Source organism: Falco rusticolus, chromosome 2 (genome assembly GCF_015220075.1).
Source record: "Falco rusticolus isolate bFalRus1 chromosome 2, bFalRus1.pri, whole genome shotgun sequence".
NCBI lineage: Eukaryota > Metazoa > Chordata > Aves > Falconiformes > Falconidae > Falco > Falco rusticolus.
Genome location: NC_051188.1, coordinates 29,213,389 through 29,239,685, shown reverse-complemented (window position 1 = coordinate 29,239,685; position 26,297 = coordinate 29,213,389). Strand labels below are relative to the sequence as shown.

The following is a 26,297-nucleotide window of genomic DNA, read 5'->3' as shown; positions in this document are numbered from 1 at the left end:
GATTTCTCATACAGTAATAAATTGAGAATCTCAGTATTTTCTTAAAACATAAGAGCTAGTAAAAAATGCCTCTCTGGCCCCCAGCTGGACTAAAGTGAAAAACACACCTTAAACTCAATCCATCTTTGTACCTGTCAAATGCAAGGAGTTTTAAACAAAGTTTTAATTGCCTCCCAACCTAAAAGAAAAGTTAAAAATACCGATTTCTGTTAAGGCCTGTGTGATTCAGCATGTTTCATGTTTTCTTTCCAAGGGAAGACAGAGTACTCAAGAGCTGAAAAACAATTGTCTATTACATGGAATAGTTTGGGTTGGAAGGGACCTTAGAAATCAGGGTTCCAATCCCCCTGCCATGAGCAGGGACACCTTACACTAGACCAGGTTATATAAAAAGTTTAAAAGCAGCTTCAAGGCCATCTTGCCAATCTGTTTTGGGGTTTGGTTGTTTCTTTGTTGGTTGGGGTTTTTTTGAGAGAGAAAGACTAAAATCTCGTCTTACGGACAACTGGCTCATTTCTTGCTTCCTACCAGAGATCTGGCAGGCTGTTGTGCATTCTCTGCTTTCTTTGCAGTTACCAATTTTCTAATTAAATCTCTGTGCCTGCTCCCATTAAATCAATCAGACATTGCCACTGATTGCAATGGGAACAGGAGCAGGCTTTTAGGGCCAGATTTGCAGAAAAGCTGGGCATCTATAATTGGGATCAGGTTGTCAAAGGAAGTGGCAACCATGTGCAAGCCACTGTTGCTGTGGGAGCCACTTCCAACCCTGCATTTGCCATGCTGGCCTCAGCTCTGGGTGCAGAACACTTGAAAGCTTCAGCTTTAGAAGCTAGCTCTGCCCCAGTGACTGTAATAGCAATTAAGAGCTGTCAGCAGCTTGGGGGGGGGGGGGGGAGGCAGTTGGCACTCTGCTTCATCCAGGCAAAAGGAGGAGAGTTTGGCAAGTGGTTGAAGAGGAACATCCAGGCCCTGAGGTCTCAGGGACATGTCTGTAGTGCTTATGCTAGCAGCAGGGCGAGAGAAGCAAAAGCTGCTCATCCTGAATGCAGGGATGGGTCAAGGTTCTGGCATGTGTGGTGTTTTTATGAACAGTAGGGTATTTTCTTTGTTGTGTGCTCATATACCCAAGTCATCGTTAAGTTTGCCAGCTGCTGTCATCAGCAGCGTTGTTTCCAATGAAGTGTCAGGCTTTCCCAAGACCAAACAGCCTTTTGTTCTTGAGAAACAAATGTGGCAGTATGTCATCAGCTCAGCTGAATCACTCCTTTTTACTCAGGGGCCAGTAAAAGGCATCTCGTACTTTGCCTTGCAGAAGCATAGGTTTGCTCCATCAATTGCTGAGGGCCCTGGTCTCTGTGAGCCTGTGGAGCCTCCCAGGGGAAGGCATGTCCTGGCAAGGAGAGGGACCGACAAGTGTCCTCCCAAAGTGAAAAGAATTCACTGGGAGCAGCAGCTAAACCTGCTGCTAACCTAATTAATCTATGTATAGGAGATAATTTATGCATACTTTAGTATACAACTGTTTTAAAAATACTAGCAGCTTTATAGTTGATTTTCATCTTTGAAAATTTTTAGTCCATAAAAGATCGATTTTATGATTTCCGTGAGTGAAAAAATATCTTTATATCCTTACAGTAGGCAGCATACTTGAATGGACACATTTGTTGCTAGCCTGTGACAGTAATGCAGTTATCTGCGCTAATATTTTCTTCAGCTAGCCGTTTCTCTTCTTACTGTTCTTCTACCCCGTTCTTACTACCAGATGTTGGACAGGGATGCCCATGGGCTGGCTGACTCAGGTGAGTTCTACTATACTCCACTCTTTTATCTTATTTTTCTTATTCTTCTGCAAACCTTACACCTTATTAGCATTGATTATTCTAGCACAGTTGTTACCAAATTGCAGATAACTTCTAGTAGTATGTATCTACCAAGAAATATCTACAAGTAGGGCAACAGAGACACCTCAGCTTACATGGTTGCTGTATGTCATCTTCAAATGCCAAAGGAATGGACTGAAGTTTTGTGTCTGCGAGCAGTCCACGTGCTGTGGTAACAGAACCCACAGAGATGCGTAAAACTTACCCATATAAAGCTATAGAGCCAAACCCTCCCCTGCAAGTAACCACCAGACTTGTTTATTAAAAGTTTTATTCCACCTGTCTTTGGACAGATTTTTTCAAAAGTCCATTAAAAATAATGAAGGAACTCTTTCTGATAGATTCTGAAAAGAAATAGAATTTATGAACTAGTAATGTGAAATCCATGCAGCAGTAGAATAGCAATGCAAAGAGCAAAAATCAGCAACAATAATAAAAAGGTGTTGTCTATAGCAACTTGTGAACAAATGTGCACAGTGGAATTTTTTTTTTCCCCCACTATTTGCGCTTTGGGTACTCATTTCATATTGGTACTGAAAGGCTAAATATGTTTTTTGCAAAGGTCTGAGAATCAAATCCTTAAGATATGCAGGTACATAACTCACATGGACATCAAGAGGACCTTGTCAAAAAAAGCTTTCATGTATGTTGGCCTACAGGCCCACAGTTTGTATCTCTGAGCATCTCACATTTGAGCTGCTGTACTGCAGCAGAGGGAAAGGTATCACAGATTCCCCCTTTGCTTGAGTACTAAAGATCATGCAGAAGAGCCAGTATGGCTTAGATTCAAATCTGTGGGTGAAATCAATCTCTGATATAACTATTTATCTCAGTGAAATTGCAGCAGGGTTGATTATAATTAGCCTGACTGCTAAATGTAAAGTACCTTAATCTTTAAACTCCAGTCACATAGGCTCATGCACTTACACTGGTCAATATCTTGCCCCCTGCATTTTTATTCAGATGAGACATCTGGTGGAAATTTACTGTTACAAAAATGTATATGTGATTTCTCAGAACTTCATACAATTTCTTTGAAAACCTGTTCTTGCAATATAACCTTGTTCCTTTTAGCAGTTTTCTTGTACTTTGTTTTCTTGTACTATGCACCATCACATGGCACTTGTCAGCCTTTTTTATTTTCCCTCTAAGATTATACCCTTTCAAAACATTTTCTTTTCCCTGGTATGGCTACCACCTGTGGAACTTTCATGTATTGCATCAGTGAACAGTAACCTCAAGAAACATAAGCCAAGAAGCAACAATTTCAAATGGCAGTCCTGATGTAGCAATCCTTTCCATATCATATGTAGAACATACATAGGTCTTCATCATGATGCAGGATCTCTATCAATTAGAATCTGGGGAAGATGAATAATCAGAGATAAGATTCAAAATAACTGATCTGGTTTAGAATGTTGTACAATGTATACAAGTTATCACCAGTTTAATCTTCATAGCCCTGTGCCTGTCAAAGCATTTAGGCTCATTTACACCAGCTGTTCACATTTCAGGATCTGACACATTCAGAACAGCTTTTGACATAAGCTAGAATAGCTCCTGCTTCTCTATTTTTTTCTGCAGTCACCTTGTAGTTTTATAATCTAATGTCCTGGGACCTCATAAAGCTCAGAGCAAGTGCTGTGTGAGAGATCTGCTTCTTTTATCCCACAGCACAAGGTTCCTGTTTCTGCTCCTGAAGAGATGTGATATGTCTGATGTTCATCTTTCCTCTCTGGGTCAGCAGGTAGGAACTGTCTGTGTTCAGCATTTGGAATGAAGGAACAAAGCATTTGCCTGTCTGGCTGCGGTTTTTAAAACAGCTGTGGGAAGATGCTCCCTAGAGCTTTGGCGTATTATGCCCATTGCTGAAGAAGGTGGAGTAATGGGAGGAGAAATATACTGTAGGCAATAAAATGTAATAAGGTGATTTATTTCATGGTTGTTACCACTACATTTATGATATGTATATGTCTAGAGTCTGTGTGTGCATGCAAAAATGTCTTTGTGTCTTTATATTATTAGATTTTTGTACTACCCACAACTAGAAGTAAGCAGGCTACCTAATCCATTGAAATCATGTATATTTTTTGCTTTAAAAGCTAGTTACAACTGGTTTCCTGCATTGTAGTCAACATATTTCTGAGTTCATAATAATTAGCTTAAGGGTGTATTTTTTTTCCATTTGCAGAACACATTTACATTACGGGGGGGGGGGGCGGAGAAAGAAAGAAAAAGAAAAACGAACATTTCAATTTGTAATTTTGGTCTACTGGCAAAATAACAAAAGTTTTCAAACCAAGGTGTAGATTGTATTTTCAGCCATTTGACCTTTGGGCTGTAATGACTTAATTCCCCCACAGCTGTTTCTGAGGAAATGTGCCTGCTTCTCTAGGGACTGAGCATATATGTCTGGGACACCATCAGTTTGTGGCAATTTAAAACATTGCTGCTTGCCAAGTTAAGGTGCTGTGGCCCATGCATATGTTCCTAGCTTACCCCAAAGTGAGATAAAGTGCCTTCAATTAAACTACTCTGGATTTAAGCCTAGTGCTTTATTTAGCCATTGGAGCAACCCAAGAGAAATTACACTGCTGATGGTGGGTCAGGAGAAGAGTGGTAACTTAGTCACTGTAACTCAGTTGTACTTAATGATATGCCCAAAACCAGGTGTCCCTGCTCCACACCTGCATGATTTTTGCCTACTGAAGGACACAGTAGCAGTGAAAGTGCAGAAGGCACATCAGGTCTCTCTGGATACATAACTGATGGCTCCAACAGTTTTGGAGGTGTTGATGTTCACACTTACATGTGCCATAGCTTATTTACACAAGTAAAGGTAAATACTATCGATTCGGAATTTTCCTCTCCTAACAAAGCTTTTTTGTTTACTTTGTGTAACTTCAAAATATTTCACAAATGTCTTTTGCTTTGTTAATACTTTCTCCATCATACCGGGTTTATGCCAACAAGGTACTAAACACCAGCACTTTGTTTTGACAGAAGTTTCCCGCGATGTCAATGAAGGCACTGGGTTCTTATACCTAAAGAATTAAGCTTGCGTGGTAGACTGTAAAGAAGCAGTTAGCCTTAGCCTCCCATGAATGAGACACAGGCCTCAGGCTTACTGTTGTGTGGCTGAAGTTTGATAAATCATTGCACATCTGCTGAGCTGCTGTAACTGTGTTCACAGAGGCACACAAAATGCAAGGCAATGTGACTTCGCTTACATCTCCTCCGGGCTGAACTAGAATCACCTCCTATTTGCTCAGATAGGAGTGCATACATCATCACTTGCTGCAAGGTTACTGAGTGTGCAGTGGCGTGGGAATCAATTCAGAGTTAATCAGGAGTATGAGCCCTTAATTCTTTGCGATCAAGAATTATTCTAGCAGTGTTTTATAAGAAAGGGAAGTTTGTACTGGAGTCCTGTGTATCTACTTTCTTGTTAAATCTCTTTTACATTATCAGCTGAGTATAATTTTCTTTTTTATGCCTGTTCTAAGCTTTTGGGTAAAGTTCATGAGTAACGATAAACAGCTGCTTTGTTGCATTCAAGTAAGCAATGGAGTTATGCCTGCTGATAGGCAGTTTCTTAAGTGCTTTGGCATCTTAATGAACGAAAGACGCTTTCCACTGAGGGTAAGATCGCGTAGATCAGTTTAGAACTGAAATCCAGGAGCCCAAGTGCTAAACCAGTGGAGTATTTGGCGTGGGAAGGAGGAATTCTAACATTCCACTGATGGAAGCAGTGCAGTTATGTTTCAGAAATGCGTAGTACCCTTAGAAAGGCAGTGGAGAGCACGGGGTGGAGCAGCTTTTGGGAAAACACAGCCTGTGATTTCTCCCAGACACAATCTGAAGCCCACAAACAAAAGGAAAGATTTCCACTGGTCGTATCTCCCTACATACAATGATGCATGGCCTAAGTCAGCCAGCAGTGTTACTAATTCCCATTCCATGGATTTCTGAGCAGAGACAGCCTGACTGTGACTTCTCCTGAGTGGCTGCTGCAAAGCCGCGGAATGCTACACTGATGCGGCCCTCTTAGCGGATTATTTCAACCTTTATCCTACCTTCTTTCTAAGATTAGTTTACTGGAAATAAACAATTTTTAAAGCCAGGACCTGAATTAAAATCCTTATGGACCAAATACACCCTTAGTTATCAATACGATAGCCCCTGAGAAAAACGTTTGCGGTTGAAGACAGGTGGTTTCCACAGATGTCACAGTGTGTTCAGCCTCATCCCGGGAAGGACGGTTGAGCAGAGCCTGTTTAGCTATGGCATACTGTTAAGGTTCTTTTACAGATCTCACCCTTCCACAGGCATTGTATAATTCTTTTAGGTTTCTCTAAAACAGAGGTTTCAGCTGTGTGGGTTTTGACAGAAAAAATACCCAAAACACACATCCTCTTCCTGTGTCTGGGGCCACTCTCATGCTTTTATAAAGGGGAGCCCCTCCATTTTGACCATATTAACAGAAGCGCATAAAAGTGAAAGCATTCATCAACACATGAAAAACAGCCTACCAGGACCAGTTACAGGCTTCTTCCATCATGTCACAAAACAATTGCCTCTTGTGCATGCTGGTGCTTTTAAAGCTGACACTGTTGTTGACTTAAAAGCTGTTTGCATTACATCTGTGCCTCAAGTATAAATTTTCATATGTACAGCACCAAGGTGAACAAATCAAACGTACACTCACACCGCAACCAGAGAACTGCCGTAGCAAACACATCCACCTGAAATTCTCACATCCCTGCCCATGCCTTATTATCGTGTTTTATATTTTACATCTATATTTGTTATATTTAAAATTTATATGTAAAATGCCAACATTGTTTTTCTATGAACTTGATCACAATGGTTTGAAAACCACCTTTGTGTTGCTGTGGTGCTGACAGATCACCACTCTACAAAAAGTTGAAGGGTCCCCCTAGACTGAGGAATGCTGAGCCCATTGGTAAAGCACCAATTTGGTACTCTGTAGCTCAGTTCCTTATTCTGCTGATGACTTGCAAAGTGGCCTTGGCTCAGTTTGGATGTATCAGAAAAACACGGATATATTCAGACTATCTGGTCTAGCACCAAAGTTACATATAGATGCTTTCTAGTATAAGTTCAGAAGAGACCTGGGGGCCGTATTCAGGCTGCCTTTTATACACGCTTGTATTGCAATCATAGCTACTTACAGGCTGGTCCAACAGTGGCCTGAATAGCTCTCCAGTGAGCATCTACGTTACTGTCAAAGTCCATGCACCATGCAAGGTGGTCTGAATACAGCCCTTTACCTCTTTGTCTCAGCTCCCTCACCTGTAACACAGGGACAGCAGCACACCCCAGCAAGGCTACGGAGATATTCGGATCCAGTGAAGACAACATGGCTACTTTTATAGGCAAAGGTATAGTATGCTGAAACAACATAAGGGGACCTGGGTTTAAAGGAGTTTGCCATCTGCAAGAGCTTACTTCAGACAGAATATCCAAGAGTTAAAAAAGGGGATGTACAAGTTAGCAAGAGTGCACCCTGGCACCCATAGCAGCAGTTTTACATTGACTTTGCTGTATTTCAGCTTAGCAGTTTCCAGATGGCACTGTATTTTACAATTTCCTCTTGCAGTTGACTGCTATCATACATATATATAGTACAACAAAGATGTACACAAGGATGAATTATTGCCTGTTCTTTGTTGTACATGCTTTCCCAAACATCTGGGGTTTTATTTATGTGACATTTAGTCTTCCTCAGAAGAGTATCTTTGCCTGGAAAAACAATATATGCAGCAGCTACAAAAGATGAGGAGAAAGAGAACAGTATGGCTAATAATGAGAACACCAAAGGCAAAAATGTACAGGGTTTTGTCACAGTAATCCTGGGGCTGATGGAAAGGTGGGATGAAATGTGGCAGGTACACAGAAAAAACCCAGTAGTTCCCAAGAATGAACCAGAGAAAGAGGAAAAGGCTGAGAGTTAGATGGATGTAGTACTTGTGAGCATTCTGCCTCCAGGGATATTCGTCGTCATCATCATCATCAATCACAACAGACTTGGAAAGCAACTGCCTCATCCTGGTTGAGTCGTACAGCAGGAGAGTCACCTGGAGGCATTGGAGGAGAAAAGGCAGTAAGTAATGGGCTGCGGGAAGTCTGAAAACCTGGCCATGGCCAGCCTTTGAGCAGAATTAAAATGCGTGTGGGGAAAAACACATGAGAGAAAGCTGAGGACCCACAAATGAGACAGATCCTGCTGGAAAATAATGCAGTTTTCCCCTACACCAGTGAGATTTAGGCCAGACATTGGGGAAAAAAAAACCAAAAAACAAAAAACACTTGCCAACGGTAAGAATGGAAAGGCATGAGAACAGATTGTTTAGGGAGACGACAGCAGCTCCTACGCTGAAGACCTAAGAGCAGATTAAAGGAACTGCTACATGACTTAAGTAGAGTGGTTCCTGCTGTGTAGTGGGTGGATTTATCTCTCCTGTTTTCCATGGCTATGTAGGTGAATCAGCTTAAATAAAACTATGAAAGTATCTAGACTATGACCTAAACCCCAAATAAATTGCTTCAGCTACTTAGAATGATTCTGTCAAGTTTTCTTCAATTAAATGTAATTTTTTCAGATTGCTCCGTTCCTGCCTTCAGTCAGAACGAGCAGAGAAATAGGTGGAATACTATGACAATGTGAGGTTGGGAAGGTCTGGTCTACAGGGAAATGCAGTAGGATTCATCAGCAATGCTTAGAAGTTTTCTAGTTTACTCTGGGCAATACAAAGTATGTAGGTAGGCGTCACAGCACTCCCCAAACTATCAAGCTGCAACAAGGTCTTTTACCATCTCATACCAACATACTCTTCATGCCAGTCCCTCTGATACCCTCTCCTAGTCTCTCCTCATCCAGGGCATGCTCTTCTCTCTGCTTCTTCCTCCTCTCCCTTCCTCGGCTGCTCTCCCTTCCTTGGCTGCCCAACCCCTTAACAGAACCAGCCACAGCTGCACCTTATCCACATCAGCCAACCCACCGCCCCTGAAGCCAGCCCACAGCTCTATATTATCATTGCTAATTAACCCAGCTTCATTCCTTTACAGGTAGGTAAGTAGGTTGTATGTAGGTGTGTAGAAGCTTTCAAATTTCTGTCCCCAAATGAGTTTCTTAATTTTGGTAGATTTATAGGTGAGGTATATAAAGGGTCCGACAAGGATTTGAGCCAAACATTGTGAAACCTATGTTCTTGCTACACCTGAAACACTTGGCCCAGTCTTCAAGACACTAGCTATTGTTATCACAATTCCCATTTTTAGGTTCCTGTGCAAGTCTTCCTGCAGTGAGCTGTGTCTTTGGGAAAGGGACTCTCAGAAACCAACTGAGCAAGGAACTGCCCTGGCCAACCAGGAATAAAATTCAGATGGAGAGGTAAAAAGTGTGGATTTTTGAGTGGCTATGGGGAGTGACATACTGTCCAAGCAGGGGTTCTCAGCTGTGTTCTCTCCAAGTTATATTCTGTGCTCATTCTTCTCTTTGAAATGTTAGTCTGGGTGCCAAATTTTCTACAGGCAACGCTTAGCATGAGGATCCAGGGCATCCTGGGAAGAGGATTCTCTTGTTCTTCCCTGTAAAACTATTCAATTATATGTAAACAATTACATACTTGTTCAGAAAACCAGCTATTTTTCTAGCCCAGGTGTTGGTACCAGTTTGTGAGAAACAGAGATTAAAGTCCCAGCACCAACACAGGCCAAAAAAAATGGTGTTTCCACTGGATGTCTCACATCCAGCTGAGTACTCAGACTGGTAGGCTTGCTCAAATGAGCAGGGCATCTTCTTTTCAGGTGAACGTTTATTTTAGGCAGGCTCATGACACACAGGAGAGATAAACATATCTGGCCAGTGGGTCTGAGTTTTCCACATAGGGACCTGTGGCTGGACTGAAGCTCTGTGCAGCTTGCTAGGGTGGGCTTAACACATAGGCAGCTGTCTGTACTCAAGCTTCACCAAGCCTAGCAGCGGGAATGGTGAACACTGGTTTTGAGGAAGTCAGAGGAACCTCCCAGGTGATTTATGCATCTCAGCTACATCTTACCAGTTCATGGAAAGTGCATTTAATTCTTATGGATACTGCCTTGCCAAGCTGTGATTGAAACAAATTCTGGCACTTGCTCACATTGTTAATTACTGCTGAATATACTTTTACGGAGGAGCATGACATGAATTCAGCAGGCCTTTCTGGATGTTGTAGAATGGTTTGGTTGCTTTGGTGAACATCTGTAGGTTACCATTGCCTTTTAAAAGACCGAAGGTGATAAAGAAACAGATGAGGAGCCTACAGATCTATGCAGATGTGGGCCAGAATGACTTGCTATTACATGATGTCCATCACTGGACAGTGTTCATTCAAGCTTCATCCTATACACATTCTCTGACCTTTTAACTTTCAGAGGTCAAGCAAAAAAACCCCAAACTTCAAGGTCAGTGAAGTCAGTGCAGTCTGATGAACACAACAGGGGGCAGAGCTGAGACAGGTCGAATTTGACTACACTGTGAGATGACACATGAGTTAAGCCGATCAAATTCTGACTAAATGTATTGCCAAACAGCAAAATAGGCAGTCCTGCTGTCAACTGAAGCCAAATTCAAGCCATTATTTGGCGTCAGCATAAATATTAACTGACCCACTTACCGTCTTATTCAGGGTAAGAAAAACTGACTTTAAACCAGAAATTGCTAAGAAACAGTCAACATTTTTTATGTAGGCTTCAACTCACTAGCATTAAAATTTCCTTTTGATTCTGCTCTAATCTTTTCTAAACTATTATTAAATGAACCTTTGATTATACAGATAAGTCCACTGGTATGATTGAATGGCTAAGCATTTCTCAGTAGAACTCTTAACATAGCAAATTCCTCATAACAAGATTAAGCACTTTCTTTTTTTCTCCATTTACTTATTTACTGACCAAAGGTCCTCAGGAGGAGGATCCATGTCCCAGTGATGTACTGTGGTTTGTTTACCACTGTGAAAGAGTGTAGGGGATGCAGAGACCTGCAGAGGAATATTCTTTCCCACCTTTCAATCCTAGATCAATTCTTTTGGGCTAGAAACATAATGAAAAGGAAACATAGCTACCTCCTGTCTGCAGCATCTGCTGGCTGCAATATGCAGTGCTGTCAAATGGGAGACGGGCAGATTCCCTTTCAAGGGACAGGCTGCCTGCACTGAAACATTAGGCCACAACCCATCAGGTCTACCCTGCCTGCTCTGCCAATGCTGGGCACCAGGAAGGTAGGCTGGGTACCAGCTTGCTGCTGCCCCCGTTAGCTATCCAGAGCAGCCACTGCTACCAGTACAGATGCTTCCTCCAGCAGCAGCACTTGCTGTTCTTAGCCCTTCATGCCCTACCAGTGCCAGTTCCAAAGTTTTTCCTTCAGCTCTGTCCCTTTCCCTTCCTTTCACAGGAACATCACTGGGACAGCAAAAAAAAAAGTTTTGCTTAATCCTGCTGAGAAGCCCTAAAGTATCTCTGCAATCTGTTGTGACAAGCCTTTAGCAGACAGTTAACACCATCTGCAAAGGGACTGTCAGAAAAAGACAATCCTTTACCCTAGAGTAAATGCAGAGTTATAGCTTTATAGTGATGGGGGTGTGACATGGATGTGGGGGTGTCTCTACCTGCCAAGCAGCCACGCTCTGGGTCAGTGAAGATACAGTGAGCACAGTCCACTAGAAGACAGGTAGCTGTGCTTAGAAAACGCTGTGCCTGGATTCATAAACCTTGCTGCGATACAAGGATATATTTCCTCTGGAAGGAAGCTATGCTGCTGCATAGTCATTGCTTCTGGCCAGGCAGGTCATGGGTGGTGGGAGTAAATTGAACTTGTGAAGGACTATGTACAAACACCTGTAGTTTTATAGTATTCCCAAAACTAGGAGAATAATTTCACTTTTTGTCCAGCCTGTGTGTCTGAAAACAAAGGAAAAGGTTTGGCAGGATTGGAGGACTGCTTGTGGAAATAAGACCCCATTTACCACAGGCATCCATGTTACGTAGTCATTTCCCTCGGTAGAGATGGTAGCACAGATGCTGTGATGTAGGAGAAAGTCACACCACAACGTGTGGGACAATGCTGAATGCTGAACTCATTAGCATCTCACTTGGCTGATGGGTGCTTTAGGTGCTGGAACAAGCACAGTCCAATCTCAATAGCTCTCTTCAGTACTGCATGCACATAGCTGTCTGGAGCCATCATTATGTCTTAACTAGCAAGTCAAAGTCTAGTCACACAAAATATTTTTCACACACAAAAGGCACATTACCTTTAAGCTGCCAATCACGCCACCCACCAACAGATATAATGGAATTAGTGGCTGAACTGGGCAATCTTCCAAAAACTTCATTCCTGAACAGCAAAAATGAATGTTTGTTATCTCAAGTGATCAAATAGTGGAACAAGCTGTACAGTGAAAACTAAAGATGCTGTAAGTGAAGTGTAGTGCTTAGATCCAAGACTTTTATCCAGCATTTGTTGAAATGGGGGCTGAATTAAAGGGGGTTTGGATCTCCCATTACAGGAGTGAGGGCCATGAACAAGCAAAAGGCAGAAGGAAGAGAGGCCACAAAGGTAACAACAACAGTACTGTTGTTCTGGCATTACTGATGGGAGCCATGTACAGAGGTTATTAACTTCAGCCACTACATCTATGTTTAATGAACAACTGACTGAGCTGGACAGGAAATTTTCATCAGCAGTAGAAAATTCATTGAAAATCAAAACTCTTTGTGAAAAGAAAGAATTCCGATAAGCTTCTCCCAGGCCTTTCCTGCTCATTAGCTCCCATGAGCGTGGCATGTTCCTGAGTCAGATGCCTTGAAGCCTAGGAGCCAGTGCCTGTGGGAGTGCCTGGAACCATTTTAGCTTCCCAGGCAGCTCATAGGGAACCACAGAAGCTCAACTTTCCAGGCTGTTTGGGTTGCTGGAGGCTAAAAGCATTGGTTGTTATGGAGCCAGGGATCCTGGCAACCCTCAAATCTACTGCTAGAAAGGGAAAGCTGGGTAAGTTTCAGGGAAAGGGGTGTATGGCAGTGTAAGGATGTTGCTGGCAGTAGGCACTGAAGCTTGTGGTACAGGTCTGTGGCAGTGAGACTCATCTGCCCAAATATAGATTTCTGCAATGCAGGCATCTGAACTAGTTTCCTAGACTCTATACTCAATAGGGAGAAATAGACACTTGTAAAATTCAATGCATCTCATCCTAAGATAGGCATTTGAAATAGGTCAGATGAGTTGGGCCCTGAAAATGCCTTTTTATCTCCATGGCTGTACAAGGCATCTAGACAGGCAGCTGTAGATACCTAAAGTTAGATGAGATTAATCCCCTGCCTGAGTCTCTTACCCAGTGGCATCCTCAGTCATTTCTAAACTGTTCATTACACTATAATTTCATTGTTATTGATCCCATGTTTCAGAGCTTTGACTGATCAGTTGCAAAGGACAGAAAGGATTTGCTGTTTTCTTCTTGTTGTAAAAGTTTTCAAGGAGAAATTTTGACTTTTCTCTGAATAATTTGGGTTATCTAGATGCAGGATCCCGAACGCAATGTGCTGGTCCTAGTGCTGTCTCTCAGGTGGAATGTCTTGCCTCCATGTTGCAAACTACACTGAGCAGAAGGGATCAGGAAAGAAGTACCAGTTGATTTTTGCCTTCTGTTTTTGCCTTCTATAGCTATAATCTTCAGCTTGCCAATTTGCCCACCATATCCACTGCTATTGCTGGTCCAGAACATTGCTGATGTCCTGAACCTCTCCTGTGCTCTTTGCATAGCATAATACAGGTGTTCTGGATTGTGGTTGCTTGCTATAGATCTTACGTTAGTCATAGGATGCAGGGCAGTGTTTTGTGACCTGCTGTGCATGAGGGCTATGGGTCCAGTGGACTCTTCTATGCTAAGCATTTATTACCAGCCTTGTCATAATTGAAAAGAGCTGGACTTTGATGGATTTGGTCTCTCTCCCTTTTTGTCCCTTATTGCAATGCTGTAATTTTGTGTTCATTTTGCCACTGTGTAACACTGAGACCCGCTCATACTCCCAGATTTACAGGGGTGGGCAGCAGGGAAATTGTCACAAATTACATCATTTTCAGAAAGCAGCTTCCAGGGTTTCCAGTCTTTGGCCCTATAATAGCCTGCTATAAAAGCAACTGGCCAGGGATCTCAGAGAATATATTTCCGTTTAGGAACCTAGGTAATTGTTATTTCTAGTGTGTTACTGAGATTTTGGTTTGAGGCAAAAAAAAAAAAAAAAAGAAAGAAAACGTGCCAATTTTTTTTCATGGAGCTGTGATTCTATTTCCCAGACAGATCTGTTATGGAGTCCTTTCATATATGTAACATGACAGCAGTCAGTCTTGGGAAAGATTTGAACGACAAGCAGTGGTACTCTGTAGGTTTTGGGAGAATGTTGCAGGCAGATATGATGGCAAAAGAGGAGGTGAAATGGGGTAATACAGTAATAACTTAAAAAATACAGCACTATGAGTGAATAGGAAATATGGACCTCCTGTTGACAGATGGGGATTGGCATTTCTTGCAGTGAAATCTAGGCACACATATCATGTGCCAATCAATTCACACACAGCACGTGCCTGATTTACTTGGGAACACCAAACTAGTAGGAGAGCATCAATTTTTCCCATTCTCTTCTTTCCTATGAGCACTAGGTATGCTTTCCTTTGACTGTTAATGATGGGGTATATGGACCATGAGAGACCAAAGCTCTGCTTCTGGTGCAATGCTCCCTGCAAGCCATAGCAATCTGTGGTTTATAGCGAAGAGCAATTAAACCTGACTGTTGCAGCACAAGCAAGCTATCAGGCTGCAACAAGGCTTTACCTTCAGTCAGATTCTACTGCCCATGCTGTTTCTCCTCCCTCCAGAAGCCAAACCCTACCACTCCTCCTCCATCCAGCCCCCCCTCCCACAATCCTCAGAGCTATTTAACTACTTAGCGGAATGAGCACATCATCCATGTCAATCAACCCACTGCCTTTGAGGCAAGGCCACAGCTGCATATTATCAATGCTAATCAACCCACTGCCTTCATTTCTCTACACCTGACCACGACACAGACCAGCACGAGTCCAAATGAATAAACCAGCAACCTTTGCAAGATCAGACACAGCAAGGGTGTCCAACAGCTTACACAATGCCCAGGGGAAAAAAGAGATGGGAGTCTTGGGGAAGCAGAGGTACTTGCACATTTTACCTCTTGGGTACCACAGAACAATGCTGCAGTGGGATGCAGGACGCAAAGTCCAGCCAAGTGGAAAGAGCACTCACGAGTGATCAGGATATGAGCTAAGGACACCATTTTGGGCAGTGGCCCACAACGGATCACTAATAACCAAGTGCCCTTGTGACTCACAATTATGCATGAGATGAGGGGTCAGGATGTATGGAAGCCAATACAACACTGGCCTCATTTAGCTGCTTTGCTCTTCTCAGGTAGCCGAAAATGGCTGAAGCGCATCCCATAGCAAAGGAGGGCTGCTGTATAGCAAGGCTAATCTGATGTCTGGTGCCCGCTCCCCACCTTCTCTTCTAACATCAGGCAAAGGACACAACATGCCAGGCCATTTTCAGTTGTTCCCAGTGGATGACTGCAGCTGCCATCACTTAAAACAGACCTCAGTTGAGCCCTGGACTGTTGGCTTTACACTAGGATCTAGGTGCTGCAGAAGATTTGTCTCCAAGTAATTGATTCTGGACACCATTTTATCAGAAAGCGTATCAGCAAATCAGAGGAAACTCAACAGAAGCAGTGAGTAGCTGAAGGACTGAAATGCAAGGAAAGATTATGTTAACCATAACCGATAAAGAATAAGACTGGCTGTCACGTAAAGGTACAGAGCATAAGAATAGGTTTCAGACAGCTATGAGGAGCTCTTGAGAGTTGAGGAAGTATTTGGTGTAGATATGAGCTTGAGGGGTAGTACTGGGTTAAATTTGAACAGGGGAAAATGTAGACTGCTTATTGAGAAAATTATGTCATCATCAGCTTTCAAATGTGATTTAGCTACCCATGGGGAACACTGTGTGTAAAGGTAGTCTGGACAACATACAAGAATGCATTATTGGGACCAATCCTTCACTGTCCCAGAAACTAAAAAAAAAAAATCTCAATAAATGTCTATGAGGTCCTTCCATAGCTCTCTCTATTTTTGGAGTGTTTAGTGAAAAAAAAAAAAGGGATCATCCCTACCAGTAAAAATTAGAAAGCTGCTAAACAGTCTGTGGCTTAAATGATGTCACCAGTCTGGAGCCTGGAAAATTTGCTGAGTCCTTGTCATGTATCTTGACTTATATTGTGATTTACAGTACTACCAAATTTTAAAAGTGTACAATGTTAGCGTGTAATTATTACCAGGGCTACCAGTTACTAATCTCTGATTTTGGACAAATATTATTATAACTTATTTACTAACATTTGAAAATAACTCACATTTTTCCTCTACAAAAAGCAAGAGCCAAAACAACTGGGGGCATATCAGCACATCAGTTATTCTCTGAGATCATGGTAACAGAATGTTATCAGAAAATCAGAGGCTTTTGCTTGGATAATAAATATCAGCATTTTCCTTGACATTTCATTTTCCTAAAAATGCCTTTGCAGATATGTAGCTGCAGGAAACCAATATCCTCTGACAACACTATATTACAGTGACATTATCTCTTAATTTCAGTAAGTTGTGGAACAAAAGAGTTCTATGTCTGATGCATGAGATACCAGGGCTCCAAGCTAGTATCTTACTCTATATACTTTCCACTTCTCACTGATCTTAAAGTTATTATGAAATATTCCTAGGAAATTATATTTATAAGTGGCCAGATTCCAGCCCCGGATTCATTTCCAGAAGGTTGGCTGTCAATATGCAAGCAAGCTGTACCACACTTTGAATTATACCTTCCCACCCCTATTCCACAGCTCAGGCGTATTCAGCCTGGGGAAAAGCTAAAACGAAAATCCTCTTAACGGATAAATAGCAATTTTAAGTCATGGATAAGCATAAAAGCCTAAATGTTGAGATGTAACAGTTCAGTCCGTTTCCCTACTTCCTAATTGCTTCTTAATCCCTCATTAGAACTCCCTAATTCCTAATTAGGACATCCTAATCAGAATCCTACCACAGTCATCACTGGTACTCAGAAGGCTGCAGATAAAGGAAGCAGCACCAACCTTTAGCTGAACACTTTTTTGCGGGTTTGGCCAGCTGTAATGTGCCAACAGCCTAGGTGTCCCACTTCTTCCTTAAAACTCATCTCATCTCAATGCAGACACCTAAAAGAGGGTATGGGACTTTCACTCTCAGAAATGCCCATTTCTCTTAACCGCCTGCAAGGGCATCACATGGCACTTAGCTTGGTTACAGATGCATACAGTCCAAATCTAGGTGGGATGCATCTTGCCCACAGCAGCTGCACATAAAGTTAATTTGCACCATCTTTCATGAATAATGAGGCAGAAGGTGAACAGCTTCTCAAGGACACCCATCTGGAATGATTGTTAGGGCTCTTGAGGACAGGACTTAAAATTCAGAGTGATCTGGATACACTGGAAAAAGACATCCCAAATCTATGAGATGACAGACGATAAAGCTGAACACTCTGTATAGGAGAGAAAACTTCAATGTAAATAAAAAATGAGAAATGTCTGATAGGGAGCAGCACTGCCAAATCTGGGCTTACAACGCACCATAAACTCAATTGGAGCCAATGAGTTGGTGCAGAGAGAGCATCTTTTATTTTGAGGTGTGTTTACAGGAATCCTGCATGTTAAACAGAAGAGCTAATTATTCTGCACTGCTCATTCCTCAGGTCTCAGCTGGAGTCCTGTGTTCTTTTTTTTTTTTTTTTTTTTTTTTTTTTATGAGGGAAGAAAAATAGTTACATTGGCCAGAGGCCAAAGGAGGGAGAAAAAAATGGGGGGGGGGGCGGGGAAAGCTACAGAAACAGTGAACTGTGGGGTCAGGATGAAAGATGTACGTTTTTAAGATCTCTGGGAAAAAAAGAGAAGATGGAGTGGGGTTATAATAGCAGCCTTCAAAAACAGTTCAAAGGTTCTGTTGAGTAGGGCAGTGACCAATCTGTCTTTGTGACCACAGTGGATAGGACAGGCTGTAATCTGTTTAATTTGCCATAGGGAAGATATAGGTTGGATATGGGGAAAAATATTTTGTCTGTGAGAGCAATAAAATGCTGAAATAGGCTCCTTGGGAAGCCATGGAATTTCCTTGAGCAAGGACAAGTCAGACATCTGTCAGGGATGCCGTGAGCGTGTGAGCCTGTCTGAGCAGTGGTGGGCTGGTGTCTCTACCGATGTTTCTGAAGTGGAGGTTGCAACCCATGTGGAGGATGTGAAAGGCCCAAAGGGAGCAATGAAGTGTTAGAAAATGGTTGGTTAAAAAAAAAAAATCTATGTTAATGGTGAGGAAAAAGTGACGCTTAAGAAGAGCCTTATGCAGTTTAAAAATGTATAAAATTTGCAGCTCAAAGGATTTTCTTTTCCTTTCTTAAATATTTGATCTTGAAATGCTACTTGCAAATCCAGCCTGTGGGGGGTTATACAGAGATAGATCAGCCAAAAAGCAGATCTCACTTTCAAAAAGGTGGAGAAATAGCAGCCTACATCATCTCTTCTTCCTTTCCAGCCCTATGCTCCTGAGATTTTTATAGTGCAGTTTAATACAGAGGGATCCTGATTAATGAAATCTTCTCATGTGTCAGATTCTGAGCTTCCTCCCACAGACAGAGCCCTGTACTGAGGTGAGACACACTGGAGGGGTATTTAAGACAAATAGGGTCAGAATTCAAGTGCTGCTTCTTCTCCACCGTGCGGTATGGGCTGGGATTCAGTTTGAAGATAAGGTACCAATACGCAGGTGCAGCAGTTGGAAACTTTTAAGTTTCCTAACTCCTTTCTCCTACCAGATGTGTTAACCTGACACACAGTGCCAGAAAGTTCCTATTTTTAAATTGCTTTAGCAGTCAACTTACCTATAAAAGTCATGGACAGTGGTAATGCAAGGAAAGTGAGGAGCCCAAATATAAAGCAAGCTGTGAATGAGAAAAGAAAGACAGTGTTATTGTGGCTGGTTGAAGTTTAGAGACCAGCAAATCCATCCAGTGCTTTACAGATGCTGTTTATCTATAAAGTTGTGTAGCAAGAAATGTAGTGCACTTATTGGGGTGGGAATATCATATTTATGGTGCAGCATTTGAGATGATGGGACCAGCAAGTGGTTTATCACTCTCCCAGAGCTCAAGCTTCCATTTTTTATCTTGTACATTGTTAGTCCTTGTATCAGCAGAAAAGCAATGGGAGACACAAACTGCTTTTGTTGCTACTACTTCTAGCTGTCTTATTGCAAGGGCAAGGACGCAGCCACTGCTGCCTTAGTCTGCATCAGCTTCGGAGACACTGCCAGGTGACTGTGCAGTAACAAGTAACTTTGCATCAGCTAATCCATGGCAAGTGATGAGCCGTATCTGTTTGCTAAGCAAATAGCGGGTTTAATGCCATTCCACTTAGTTTTCACTGATAGCTAAATAAACTGTCTTTATTGCAAATGTGAATAGTTTCTGGCTGGTCTATCTCCCTGATCAAGCTCAGCTCATCAACACAAAGGCAGCAGCCCTGCTGCAAGCACTGGGACTTGTCATTGGGATAGATCAGCTTATGCTGCATGGAAGGATGCTCTTTGGGGTGCACATAGACTGTTCCCACAGGTGAGTGGATCTGAGGTGCTTAGCTACTCCCCAGAGAGCTGCTGGTGTATCTGAACCCTGATATTTTCCCAGCATAGCCTGATGCTGCAGAGGACGAATGCTTACCTTTGCAGAAAGTGAGAAACAATAGCACCAAGAACAGTGTGAGCAGCCTGTCTTACCAGAGCTGTCACCTCTGTGCCTAATCATGAACACTTGGCATTATTAAAGTGAAACACTGCCCTGCAAAAGGAGAGTAAAACATAATGAGGACATTCGGTGGCAAGTGTCCCCGGAGACTGGTTCTGCAAATGGCTCAGTCTGCAAGTAGATGCCTAAAGGAGGCAAAAGGGTGGTAAGCAGTGGTGGACATAGACTGCAGAGGGGCTGAGAAGATAATAAAAGGAGTAGGATGTCTCCTTGGAGGCTTATGAAAAAAAATCTTGGAGCAAGCATTCAGGGTAGGTTTGGAACCAGCCCTTCCCCAGGCAAATTTTGTCATGTAGTTCCCCGTGCCAGAGAACTGCAACCTCTGCAAGGCACATGGCATCCTCCTCCCCATGCAGGAGCGGGGACACCGCCAGCACCCTGCGTACAGTGCCACTCTGGGAAATTCTGCAGCACTGCCAAAACATCACCCTCAGGGTGCCTTAGAGAAAAAGGGAAACATCATTGCCTCTATTTTACAGAAGGCGAAACTGAGATAGAGGACATAGGGGTGGCATCAAAATTCAGGGCAGATCCACCAGGCTTTCTGCCTTGCAGACACTTTTGATGGGAACACACCATCCCCCATACACTGCTCGTGTTTTCTCCGCAGAGAACGAGGATCTTACACTTCAGCACTTGAGAGACATCTTTCATTCTCAGAACTAGCATGTTTGTTATCTCTATGAATTGGTAGAGACTGAAGATACTTCGAGCTGAAGAAAGCACTTCTGTCCCTTTGTACCACCCCCTCCTGCTCTCCCCATCGGCCAGTCTCTCTTTCATGCACACACATGTTTGCCTAGGCCCTCCTGTCTCTTGAATGCTGCACAGTACAGAAATTCTTCTGCTTGAATAGTGTCCTACACTTGACTAAGCTCTTTCAAAAGTTGACAGGGTCTCATTAGAACAACTCAGCCTAGAGCCTCCTTTTTCACCACATGTCACATTTTGTGGTAGGTCCTCTTGCTGTTACATTATCTAGACTATTATTTTCATATTCAGAAGCAACGGTATTGTAGCTGAGATGGCCTTCCAACACACCCATGGACAGACATCACCTAACAAATACTGCCCACACCCTGGGCACCTCAATTATCTGGTATCCAAATGAGTGCAGTTCAGGCCTGCAGGAGTTGCGCTGACTGCCTCGTGCTGCCAGAAGTCCTGTCATCACAAGGCAGCTCTCAGAGCGGCGTCACCCCTCTGCCTGCAGTTTCACAGCCACCTCCTGTTTCTGCCCTTGCTGCACAGGCAAGTACTCAGGAGCCCAGCAGAAGGAGGCATCATGTCATTTCTTAATCGTGCAGCACATGGTCTGTCTGAGCCCCAGGGAGAGATGCTGCAATAAGCTCTGTAAAAGGCTTGGGAGGGGGCTGTGTATATGTGGGGCTGCGCATCTGGCACGCAGGTGTCCGTGTTTGCTTCTGTCGAGCAACTACCCGATAGCTTGATTTTGGAGGGGAGAAATGGGAGGTAGGGACCACCGGAGCTCAAGAGGAAAAGATAATGGTTCATTAATTCCCCTCCCAAAGCAGTCCCTGGGAATGTATTTACTCATTATCTCCCCATTCAGCTACAGCCTCTTAGGTCTCGAATTGAAGGGGCAGATGCATAGTCTGGGAAGGCTTCCAGACCCATGTTTAACAAAGTGAGACTCTCAACAATTGACTACACAACTGGCAGGGCTCCGCAGCCGCTCTCAATGCCACTAGCAGCACTAAAACCTGTTTTCCCCCAAATTTGTGTGGTCTTTTCACAGCAGTGCTGCTCAGCCGGGACACATGCACTCTCTGCCTGGATTTGTCTGGGTTGTGCTGCCCCGTTCTGGTCTGAAGACAAATTGCTTAAGAAAATTGTATTTGCCGCAGGGTAGCACAGCTCAGCAGAGAGGATGCTGCTATCTGTGCAGTTTCACATGTGGGACTTGTGGTATTTTTAAGTCAGTGGTATCACCTCACAGGCTGGTCAGAGAAGGCCCTGGACCCATTCCTAGAAAAAGTAGCAAAAAAGGGCGGGCAGTCTCTAAAATCACAACAGGGTGAGGGAAGTGTTCCTGGGCATGGCTCAGAAGGGTATCTGCCCTCGGAAGCTGATGTCAGGGCATCAGGCAGGAGCCCCTGCTCTGCACCGCCAGGGCAGCTCGTGGTGTGGCACTGGTGAAGTCCTGCTTTGGGAGGCATTGGTGAGTGAGTCCCAGTGTGCCAGGAAATGGGAAGAGCTCCTGCCTGGGATCACAACAGCGGAAGAGGAGAGCAAGTGGCTGCACGTCTTGCACATTCCTTGAAATCTGTGGTCACAAAAATTAGATCAGTGGGTGCAGATTTTCTCTCTCCTGCCCAGCAGGATGGTCAGCTAATGTAAGTCTGCCATTTAGCTGAGTTATTCCTGCCAGGGTCTCCCCATGGAAGCAAGTGAACTTGGAATCACTGGTAACATTACAGCTGTAGGTCATGGTCCCTCCTGATGCCTGAGCCATTACATCCTCCATAGCCATGCCCCTGCACCACAGATGTCCTCGCCTCCCTCTGCCCCTGCCTGGTTCCCACCCCTGGTTCTGTGCCCAACCTCAGGGCACACAGCCTGGGCTTGGGGGATGTGGGACACATCTGGAGGCCGTATTGGACACCTGTGGGCTCCTCAGACTTTACCTTGCTGCCAAGATTTCTCTAAGCGCTTGGCAGTTTCAAATCAGCTCAGGCTGTCCCTGTTTAATCTGAAGACAGAGAAAAGTTTCTTTTCAGGTAAGAAGGATCCTCACGGGATTTTCAGAAGTGAATTATGAGTATAAATCTCAACCTACCCACTCCTTTTAGGTAGTATGCTAATACTGCTGTAGTGCAACCTACTCAGTAGAGTGTGTGACAAGCTCTCTGATAATAAATACAGTAATAAATGAAGTGTTGTGTACATTACCATCAGTCCCAAATGCTGTTTGTTCTATAGTCTGTCAAGTTCCTGATAAAAAAGGATTTTTTTTGTATTTTTTTTTAAACGAGATGCCATCAGCTTCCAAACAGATTCTGCAGTTACAGCAGGATTTATCTGCATGAGCAAGCTGAGCAGCAAAACTCTGGGTGTAAACTCACAGTACTCCCTTTGATGCCCCGTGGGAATGATGCTCTGAAGGGGGATGACTCTCAGCAGTCTGAATGTGAGCAATTTTGGGTCGGTTGGCCCAGTCCCAGGACTGATCATGCCCTGCAGCAGATGCAGATGGTAGTGCGCTAGCTCAGCAAGCAGTGTCAGAGTGTGATGTACAGCAGTGTGGGCACTGGTAGTGAAACAGACTGGAGTGCAGACAGGTAGCAGATATTTTCATCCACATTTATTCCTTCACAGTATCTGCAGATCTCCTGCAGTATTGATAGGGACTCAGAGAAAAGAAAGGATGCAGCGTGTGTGGGTGCTGCAGTGGCAAAGCAAGTCTTGATGGATCTCTCTGGGAACCAGCTCCAGCAAGGTCAAAGTTTTACAGACCAGGAATGAGTCTGCCCATGGCTTTGGTAGCTGCAGATACTGCATGTCTTTCTGGGCTTTTGACTGACAGTCATTGCATCAGATGGAATATGCAGAAAAGACTTGAATGAACTAACTTTGAAGGAGAAGAACTAAATCTGTTCAGCTTGGCTAGCCAACGGCCAAATGAGAGAAAATAACAGCAACGTTGGAGCACTCAGGAATGGACCTGTGAGTGATCCAAAGAGCTATGAAGGTAGAGGCATGAGATGAACTTGAGCAGAAATAAAAATTGCTCTTTCCATGAGGCTAAGTGCCACCAGAAGGAGATATATTGCTGGAATAGTCTTTGGACAAATGACAGGAATCCCACCCCGGGGTGATTTTAGTTCCTTGACCAAACTAGATACTCAGCAGCTGGAGAATTCAGTGTAAGGAGCAGCCATTCCTGTGGAGGTCTCCAGTCCCAGTGCAAAGCCACCTAGGAGGGAGGGGAAGCACAATAAAACCAACTTGCAGACCAAAACCAAGCTCAGGGCCACCTGCTATTTGCTGCGTGCCATCACTGTTTGCTTAGGCAAGGCTGTGTAACTGTGAAGTTGTACTTTGGCACCAGATGATAGGCTATGTCAGTGACATATCACCTAAAATTTAAGTTCCAGTTTCCTGCACTGACACCAGCTATGCTGCTTTCATCAGAAATGGTATAGAATAGGGAGGTGCCATTAATCAGGGAACCTTCAAGATGGGGAGGATGTAGATGTAGATACAGATGTAGGTGTAGGTTAGGGTTTGGGGATTAAGCAATATTGTAGAGTGGCTTGTCTTAATTTTATGCCATGCCTCTAGCTACTGAACTACAATTATGCCATGGTCTAGGTTCTGCATTTGGCCCCTTGTGATTAATTTCCAGATGTACTTCTAAAACAATATTTAAGCATTACATAAAGAGCCACCAGTTTGCTTTGCAATAGACCCAGGGTAGTGGATTAGCCTTCTTTTTTTTTTTTTTTTTTTGTCAGTTAATTAAAGGCTGCCCTAATGTTCCGAATGTAAATTGCTGTACCAAGAATGAAAAGAATTGAGATGATGCTGCATAGGTAGGTTAACTATTCAGAGTAATTTAAATATCAGGAGACCATAGGTACAAATATGGCCCTGTGCTGAAATGCTCTTTGAAAAATAGACACAGGATGATGAGAAAAAGTGAAATTAAGTGTCACTGCACTTCAGGAAGTTTTGCATTTTAATGAACAGAAAATCAATTTTGGATGCACTAGCTGATCCATAGGTAAAGCTGAGCTGATTTTGAACTTAAATGTAATGAAAACCTAAAGATAATGAGTTTCCTGGAACGGTATTTCTGAGCTGCCTTACTCATGGGTAACTTTGTGGGTACCTGAGAGGGTGCTCCTGGTGTAAGAGAGCATAAATGAGGCAGAACTAATCCCTTTCTTTCAAAAAAAATTCAGAAAGATCACTTATTTTCTCTGTAATCATTAAAGTCCTAGTGGCAATTTAATACCAACAGGGAAAGTGACATTTTGCTTGTAACTGGTAGGAACAAAAATCAGAGAAAATACCACTTTTGCCTTTTGTTATTGTGATATTCACCAATGGGCCCAGATCCCCCATGTATGTCCTCTCTGTGGGGTGTGAGGGAGCTCACACCAGCTGGGTCCCACTCCCAGGGGCTCATCAGGGTGTAATGAGAGTGTTGCATGCTCCACACCCCTCCGTGTTCATCACTCCCTAGCCCTCCTTTCCTCTGGGGCAACGATGAGCACCAACAGGTGGGTTGGAAAACTCCTCTCCTTCCCTGCCTGTGCCAGGTTCCTGTGAGTGGGCCTGGTTTGAATCCAGGCCATCCCACCTGGGTTTGACCAGGGCTGGCTGTCCTCCTGGCTTGGTTTTCTCCGAAAAGTTGCAAGGCAGCAAGTTGTTACGGGGCTTAATCATTAATAAAAGGTTGTTCTGAACTTTGAGAGCCTTTCAAGCTGCTATAAACCCCTTGGTTTTTAACCTCCTGCCAACAACAGTGCTTCGCTGGTCTTACAAAACCTTACCCCTGTGAGGGTATTTTTCCTGTGCCTCTCCATGCAGCTTGCACAGCCCCCAGCCCAGGTCAGCCTTGTGCTGCATTGCTCCTTGGAGAGAAAGAGCCAGCCTGCTCACCCAGCCCAGGAGATGTTGGCTTGTTACACCCCCTCTGCATCCTCCACCCTGGGTGAGACAAACCAGTTGCTTTAGAACTTGAGTGACCCCAGGCTGTCGTGCCAAAGACCTTCATTCAGATAACATGCTTCCCACCCACAACACAGGGCCACTTAGGAGGGCTACCCGTGCCTGCGGTGGCATTGTGCCAGGGGCCAGGCAAGCAGAGGGAAGAAGACCCTGCTCCAAATACCTCTAGGTGAAGGGAGAGCTATTCCTGACCATACTCCATGCCAGCACACAGGCTGGCAACAGTTTTGCTTTGCAGGAATTGCTTCTGGGGAAGTTTGTTCCTAGGCTGGCTGTGCTGCTTTTTACCAGGTGGTTTTCCCTGCAGAAACTTCTGCTGGACTACCTGTAAGGTACCGCTTCAAACAGGAGACAAACACATTATATTGCTTAGGTTGTCTCCTGCAGCCTATATTTAGGTGCGTGGTGGTGTCTGTGTTTGAAATTTTACACTGGTCTGCTATAATCCAAATACTGCAGCAGACAGATGCTGTCAGGATAGAGTCCCTATTGTGTGCTCCATCAGCACCCAAAATTGCCTAGGAAACAAAATACCTCAGAAGGGAGGGAAGAAAAGGATACTTTAGTGGAAGATTCAGGTGGGACTTGGTTTCATCTTAATTCTTGTATATCTGGCTTAGCGACAGAGCTGCTTAAATATGGAAAGGCGATTACTAACAGAACTTACCATTGCTGGCAATTTTAGATATGCAACGGTGGCAAGCTTTCTCGAGGCCGGCAGTCATTGTGAAGAGCCTTTTGG

At 43.6% G+C, this 26,297-nt stretch overlaps 1 protein-coding gene across 2 annotated transcripts; it reads right to left on the bottom strand.

Annotated features, from left to right (window-relative positions):
* Positions 1-3,096: 3,096 nt before the first annotated feature.
* On the bottom strand, positions 3,097-26,297 carry TMEM272 (transmembrane protein 272). Of its 2 annotated transcripts, XM_037377518.1 has the most exons (5): positions 26,223-26,297; positions 18,935-18,994; positions 12,200-12,282; positions 7,875-7,984; positions 3,097-3,244 (listed from the first exon to the last, which is right to left on the bottom strand). In XM_037377518.1, exons 1-5 carry the CDS (start codon positions 26,278-26,280, stop codon positions 3,238-3,240), a joined length of 318 nt encoding a protein of 105 aa, XP_037233415.1. In that variant the 5' UTR covers positions 26,281-26,297; the 3' UTR covers positions 3,097-3,237. The 2 variants fall into 2 exon arrangements, with proteins under 2 accessions (XP_037233415.1, XP_037233414.1); XM_037377517.1 differs by lacking the exon at positions 3,097-3,244 and having other exon boundaries at positions 7,405-7,984.

Bases quoted from the DNA above. Each gene is read 5' to 3' on its own strand.
- TMEM272 (XM_037377517.1), bottom strand. From the start codon at position 26,280: ATGACTGCCGGCCTCGAGAAAGCTTGCCACCGTTGCATATCTAAAATT. The intron at 12,283-18,934 runs GTAAGTTGACTG...TTTGCTGTTCAG, and splicing joins ACTGTCCATGACTTTTATAG to GAATGAAGTTTTTGGAAGAT. The intron at 7,985-12,199 runs GTAATGTGCCTT...CAATGCCTCCAG, and splicing joins GCGTGATTGGCAGCTTAAAG to GTGACTCTCCTGCTGTACGA.